This window comes from Pantherophis guttatus, chromosome 2 (assembly GCF_059756535.1).
Source record: "Pantherophis guttatus breed Tessera chromosome 2, ASM5975653v1, whole genome shotgun sequence".
In the NCBI taxonomy this organism is placed as follows: domain Eukaryota; kingdom Metazoa; phylum Chordata; class Lepidosauria; order Squamata; family Colubridae; genus Pantherophis; species Pantherophis guttatus.
This window is the reverse complement of record NC_142064.1, coordinates 27,737,273-27,744,517: the sequence shown is the minus strand read 5'-3', so window position 1 is coordinate 27,744,517 and position 7,245 is coordinate 27,737,273. Positions and strand designations below refer to the sequence as shown.

Below are 7,245 nucleotides of genomic sequence, written 5' to 3'. Positions count from 1 at the left end.
GTGTGTGTGTGTGTATGAAGAGCAGTGGATGCTCTTTTGAGCACTTTGGCTAGGAAGAGAATATACAAATGTGATAAATATGTATCTAAATATATTTAGAGACTATTTTTAAATTTCTGAAATAAAAATGTAGGTGGAAATGCAGGAAATTAATTAATAAGTTTCTGTTATGAACTACAAACAAAAAATGTCACATTTTGGCACAGCTAAATCTGCTAACGAACTCTGAAATTGATCTATATGGGTCTCAGGTCAGGGATACAAAATTTGGAGGAGGATGTGGATTCCAATATAATTCATGCAACATTAAAAGTAAGTATTTGAAGGACACATGGCTAATGGTATGATGAATATGTTATAATTTCAGTAGTATGCAATTCACATTGTCCTGTTTGGTTTGATTGTTGAACCCAGTAAGAGTGATATGTGATGGGTGTAAAGCAGATGTGAAAATAAGGGATATGATCGGGAAATGATTCAATATTGAGCAGAGAATAGGACAAGGATGTTTAATGTCTCCTTGGTTGTTTCATATATTTATGGATAATATATAAAAAAAATTGTATGGAGATTTAAGAATATTGTTTAGGAAAATGAAAGTATATGTTCATTCGTATGCAATTGATGCAACCCTATTGGCCAAGAATCAAAATCATTTGAGCTAATGTTAGATTCTGTAACATGAATTTCAAAATTAATAAAAGACCAAGGTATTTGGAAAATGGAACCAACAAGTTTGTCATACATGGCAAAAGAAGAGCAAGTTGATGGATCTGTAGGCCTAAAAACAGAAAAATAGTTGAAAATATTGTAAGATGTGCAAACGTTGGTAGAAAGATAGGGTATAAAATATGCTCAGTTGCAAGGAGCATTTGTTGAAATATGAAAAAAAGCTGTTGTGGAAATGTGTGCGTGTTAGATGAAAATAAGAGTTGGGTATTATAGAAGAAACATGAAAGGCGGAATGCAATGGAAATGGGAGATTTAAGATATCTATGTAATAAAGCAGGAAGAAATGGGTAAAGAGAAGAATAATTACCATACTGGGTGTGCTACAAAGCTATTTTTATCAATGAGAGATTGATAAAAATGAGATGAAAAGTCTTTGGGTTTATTGAAATTTAAGAATGTAGAACTTAAATTGTAGTTCAGTCATTTCACCATGAACTCTTTCAATTAACCATGGATAATTATGTCATTGCAAACCAAGTCCCAGAATATAGTAAGCTATTGTTCACAAATAGTAGGATATATCAAATTACAAAATGAGCCCATACAGGAATTTCTGCAATAGCAGATAACATTCGCTGCGATTACATGTCATTTTTAAAAAATGAAATCATTTATTTAATCAATTTATCTGGACTTGCAATGATATGTTGTTGAGCCATAAACTGGCCATACAGTGCTGGGTTCGTAAGTAAGCTAGGTTGTTAAAGATGCCTGTTTCAGGGCGTTGTTACTATATCCTGCATATTAGTAATATGATTGTTATGGATAAAAGAAATAGCTGTTTTAGATTGGGTGTCTGTCTGCAACAACATGTTGATCTACCAGTTAAAGCTTTAGTAAAGGAAATGCCATTGTCCAGGATATATATTTTCCATTTTTTTAGTATGATATTTTTTCCATTATGTTTGAAAAATTGTGGAGGATGGGCAGAGTGCTGGACAATTGAAAAAGGGCAAATATGTTTCTATTATCAAAAATGTGGGAAGAGCGAGTGAACCTGGATATCTACATTCTGGTAAACCTCATACTGATACCAGAGTGAGTTCTGGAACAGATTATTAAGAAGGTGGTTTGTAAGCATGTAGAAATGAATGCCTTGGTTGAATATGTCAGGTCAAATCAATCTGATTTTTTTGATAGAATGGTTAGTTTAATCTTGACGGACATAGTATAATTTGATTTCAGCAAAACATTCTTTTACAAAATTCTGTATGTGCTGGAGAGAATAGAGCTAATTGAACAGCCATACCAAATAAGTATATATTTATGTTTAGGCTCTTTCTTCTTCATTTGGGCACTAAAGCAGTATAGCCAAATAATCCCAATTTGTATTCATGGGGTCTTATTTCAGACCAAATTCATATACCCCTTCTGGAGATAGTATTGATACCAACTTGGCACCAACGCTGTGTTTTCTTGGTGTTATCCTTTTTAAGCATGCAAACTGATTTTCTCCTGCTTTGGCTACGAAACTGAAATGCCACAACAAGCACCTTCTTCTCTTACCTTGTTTCTGATTTTGGCACTCTTTAATTAATTGCATAAGCAGCCTTACCATGGCTATTGCTGTTGGGAGAAATGTCTGACTTCAAAACTGGGATGGGGGTTTGAAATTATTTATAGGATTACTTTTTATGGCTGGCAGTGGCAACTCACCATCAGTGTAAACAGTACAGAAGACAACCTTGACTGAGAGCAGGGGTGAAATCCAAAAATTTTTCCCTACCGGTTCTGTGACTGTGACTTGGTGGGCATGGCAGGGGAAGGATATTGCAAAATCTCCATTCCCGCCCCTCTGGAGCCAGCCAGAGGTGGTATTTGCCGGTTCTCTGAACTACTCAAAATTTCCACTACTGGTTCTTCAGAACCTGTTAGAACCTGCTGGATTTCACCCCCCTCCCCACACAGAGAGGTATGTTACCAAAACAACAAGGAGACAAAGGTGGCTGAAACCCAAGAAGAATGTAAGTGTAACCCTAATTCATGTAAGGGTGAGGGAAGGAGGTGGTTAAAACACTATCAGACTTGCAAGATTCTGATACACAGTTCATCTTAATAAAAGTAGTTCTAGAGTTTATTCCTTGCTGTGGTTTACCTTATAGGGGGTGACACTGAGATCTTTTGCGTAATGAGCAGCTACAAATATATTAAATAGGTTTTTTTAAAAAATGCCACCCTGAAAGTTTTACACGAGTGTTTATGTTCAGGAATGATGGCCAGAAAAATGATACCTCATAAAGGCACATCTTGCAAAATACTGAGATGAAGGAAAACAGCCCTACCACTTTATTGTCCCCCCCTCCTTGTATGGCTCAGGATGAGGCGCATTGCCATAGTTATCATAATCATAATCATAAATTTATTTGTCAAGCATATATAAGATAACAGATAAAAGTATAAACATAACTTGAATACATGAAAAGTAAAAAGGAATATTAGGACAGGGACGGTAGGCATGCTGGTGCACTTATGCACGCCCCTTACAGACCTCTTAGGAATGGGGTGAGGTCAACAGTAGACAGTCTTAGGTTAAAGTTTTGGGGGTTTGGGGAAGAAACTACAGAGTCAGGTAGGGCATTCCAGGCATTGACCACTCTGTTGCTGAAGTCATATTTTCTGCAATCGAGTTTGGAGCGGTTTACTTTAAGTTTGTATCTTATACCCGGAGACTCCAGCTGATCCAGAATGCAGCTGCACGGTTTGTTATGGGAGCCCCTCGTTACTCCCATATAACACCCCTCCTGCGTGAGCTGCACTGGTTACGTGGTTCTCCGGGTCCGCTTCAAGGTGCTAGTCCTCACCTATAAGGCCCTTCATGATTTAGGTCCGGGATATTTGCACGATCTTCTCCTGCCTGCCTCTCACTGTCCTGTTCGCTCACATAGGGCCGCTCTCCTCAGGGTTCTGACGGCGAGCCAATGTCGCCTTGCTGTGCCCAGAGGTAGGGCGTTCTCTGTGGGTGCTCCCACCCTCTGGAATGAATTACCTACTGAGCTCCGGACGGCTCCTGATCTCCGTTCCTTCCGTCAGGACTTGAAGACTTGGCTTTTCAAACAAATAGGCTGAGACTGATTCCGGGCTTTATTATTTACTATTAATTAATTATTTGGATTAAATTATGATTTTATTGTACTTGTTTCTTAACTTGTGTTCGCCGCCCTGAGTCCTTCGGGAGAATGGCGGCATATAAATACATGTAATAAATAAATAAATAAATCTATTATTTGCTCGTGTATTGTTGTGGCTGAAGCTGAAGTAGACACTGACAGGAAGGACATTGTGGCAGATAATTTCATGCACCATGCTTAGGTCAGACTGAAGTCGGCGTAGTTCTAAATTGCTTAAACCCATGGATTAGTCGGAAGGAGCCCCGATTGGCGCCTTTTCTGCCTGCTCCCCGCTTTCTGACTAGAAGAGGTCGTTTTCCAAACCCCTGCTTATGAGGCTCGCCTTGCAACTCCGCAAGGCTTGCAAGGCTAACAAGTTTTCCGGATGTCTCTGCCCCGACGCCGCTCCCGTCTCCTTGGAGTCCCTTCATTCATTTCCTCTCCTCCCACCGCATCTTGCAACCACCCCCGCCCACTGGCGGGAACCCCGGCTGGCGCTTCCGTGCCTCGATTCCTTCTCCTCCGCGGGGCTTTGGCCCTTGAAAACGTTCACACGCGGGGAAGGGAAAGCGCGCCGTGTCCCTTTAAGAGCCTCCGCTCGGCCTCTCACGTGGGCGATCAGCTGACAGTGACGCTCCCGGGGAAAAGCTGCCCTGTTCCTGAAACCTCTGGGGCGCTGCAAGCGGGTGGCGAGCGTCTCTGTCCTGCCGCTCAAGCCGCCTCTTCCGTCTGGCTGCGGGAGGGCGCTTGGCGGCGGCGGCGGCGGCGGAGGCAGCGCGAGGAGCTCCAGCGGGCAGAGGCGACAAGCTCGCTAATCCTTCGCGCGTCTCAGCCGGCGAGGGGGAGAGCCTGACGCCCGAGAACTAGCCAGCAAACCCAGCCAGAGAGCGAGCGGCTCCCTAGTTCGGGAAGCGCTCGGGGTTTTGCGATTCCCTCCCATCCTTGCAGGCGGTGAGACGGAGGGGCTCGCCGGCACCGTGGGGGCTGCGGGTCGGTCTTCAGACGTTTGCAGCCAGGCTGCTCTTGTCAACCTCCCCCCCGGCGCCCACATCTAGTTACTCCAGTTCATGGATTATCTGGTAAGTCCCCGGTGCAAAGTGAATGCAGAACCTTCCTCCTGCTCCCAATGGATAGGGCGAACCTGTTTTCAACCTGCATGTTCCCAAATCCATTGTTTATACCTGTCTTCTTTTCTGCTTGCTTGTGCGTCTGTCTGTCCGTCCGTCCGTCCGTCCGTCCAGAGGTCCTCAAGTTCCTCTAGTATAATAGGTTCGCTTGCTTGTCCTTTCAGACCAAATGGGATTTGGCTGTTGATTTTTTAGAAGTCGGAAATCACCTTTTCTCTCTCTGTGATGCTGACGAGAGTTAAGTGGACAAGAAAAGTTTTCCAGGGGTGCTTATGTAAACTCCTGGCTAGAAAATGGAATGCTCCAGGCTCTGAATCCGGTGACTTTCAGAACAATTAAAGCCTTAAATGGACTACTACGCTCTCACTCATTGGGTTATTAGGCTTCTAAAGTCCTGAGCCAGGTCACCTAGCTTGGGTTCTAAATGCTTAAATTGACAGGACCCGCTTGAATGCATTACACTGAAATGAGTGTGAACAATTCCGTACTTACATAATTGGGTATTTAGCAGAAAACGTTTAGCAGCCTTTAATGAGAGTTGGCTTATTTGTTAAAAGAGAGAGATTGTATCACAGTTGTTTGCTTCAAGGTTAGAGGACTTTAGGGTTTGTGAAAGGCCTGGCAGCTGCTAATCTGAATTGCCTTCATGGATGGAGCGAGATCTTGACGCTAATCTATTCCTTAATTAACATTTTAAGTGCACAACGCAATGCACAATGTGCCTGATTAATGTTAAGAAAAGCACTGTGGTTCCTATTAGCTTTTTCCCATGCTTTTTAACTTGCCCTCCCTTTTGCCTTTCAAAATGTATAGTACTCGAATGATTGGGGGTTGTTTGCAGCGTCATAAATTGCATACCATGAAAAATCATAAAAAGTTACTCTTTTGATGCACAATGCAGGAAGAGATACAGACTAAAGATATTTTCATATGAGGCATTCATTGTTCAATTCGCTTGTTGTCTTCACGGTGTTTTAAAGGGTTCTAGATGTACCGATTCTTCCTGAGTTTTTTCCCCTACCTTTTTCTTAATACAGAAAATGGTCAAGCTGGATCTAAATAACGCATTGATTTGTGGCATTCTCAAGAGCTATCTATATTTTCTAGATAAAAAAATATGAAATGTTTAATATATAAAACATTATCTTCCAATATTACATACACATGCAGCTGTTGGAAGAAATGTACATCAGGGTTCAGTTCCAAGTGGGGAGAAAGTCACTGGAAACACAGAGACTGCTTGAAAAGATGGTTTAATGATGGAGAGAGAGAGAGAGAGAGGGAGGGAGAGAGAGAGAGGGGGGGAGGGAGAGAGAGAGAGAGAGAGAGATCTTCTGTTGGGCTTTGAGTTTGAGCTTGTATTCTGATTGGTTGTCAGACTCCCATGGGGCCATGCAAGGGTAACTTTGTAGGTTATCTTTTGAGTCCCAGGCCTGGTTGAATCTTGCTGGGTGATGATGTAATGAAGAGGATTTTGGGCAATTCCTATTATGGCTGAGGGCTAATCCTACCTATGTTGGATCTTGGGAGAGGACATTTGCTTATGAATAAGACCTAGCTATCTCTTTATCTCTTAAGTGCTGATATCTGCTGTGGGCTATTGAGAGTGAGTGTGTTTCCTCCCTAAAAAACATGTTTCTCCATTTCTCATCCAAGGAGGTATAATATTCTGCTTTTTTAATGTTTCCTAGAATATTTCATTTTTCTAGGAGAGGGGTGGCTGCTAATTTCCTACACAGCCTACATGTATGAAACTCAGTATGGTAATTAGTTAATTCATGATTTTCTTTCCTAACTTATCTGAATCTTATATAAAATGATTTAATGTGAATGAATGTGTAAATTACATTTTCCTGCAGTTCTGTTGAGATGAAATATGCCTTTATTAGCATATTAGAAGAATGTGTTTTATTGATCTAAAAGTAAATATGCTTTTTAGAATAAATGTGGCATTTACACCGGGAACAATATATTATCTAAAATATTTATTTCTAATTAAATTACTTTAAAAAGCAAGACTACTTTTTCAAAAAAAGCATAACACAATTAGAAAAGCATAGATTATATTTTTAATTTTGTTTCAAATGTTTGTGGGGGTAAATTGTATTTGGCCTGTGTGTTGCTGGGGAAAAATGTTTGCTGTGACACTTTTTAAAAATAGCTTAAGGGACTACTAGTAATTAACTTGACTATTCTGAGAACAGGTATTACTATAACTACATGGAAGCCTGTAGGTTTCTAAAGTAATATTTTCAAAATTTGTATCTGGGCCTTTTATT

General features: G+C 41.0%; 1 protein-coding gene across 2 annotated transcripts in view; it reads left to right on the top strand.

Annotated features, from left to right (window-relative positions):
* Positions 1–2,305: 2,305 nt before the first annotated feature.
* Positions 2,306–7,245, top strand: part of ARL15 (ARF like GTPase 15) — a 160,763-nt gene continuing 155,823 nt past the window's right edge. For both annotated transcript variants that reach the window (XM_034440868.3, XM_087885659.1), the window contains exon 1: positions 2,306–4,918. In XM_034440868.3, the coding sequence (XP_034296759.1) occupies positions 4,907–4,918 (12 nt within the window). In that variant the 5' untranslated portion in view covers positions 2,306–4,906. The remainder of the gene's footprint in view (positions 4,919–7,245) is intronic.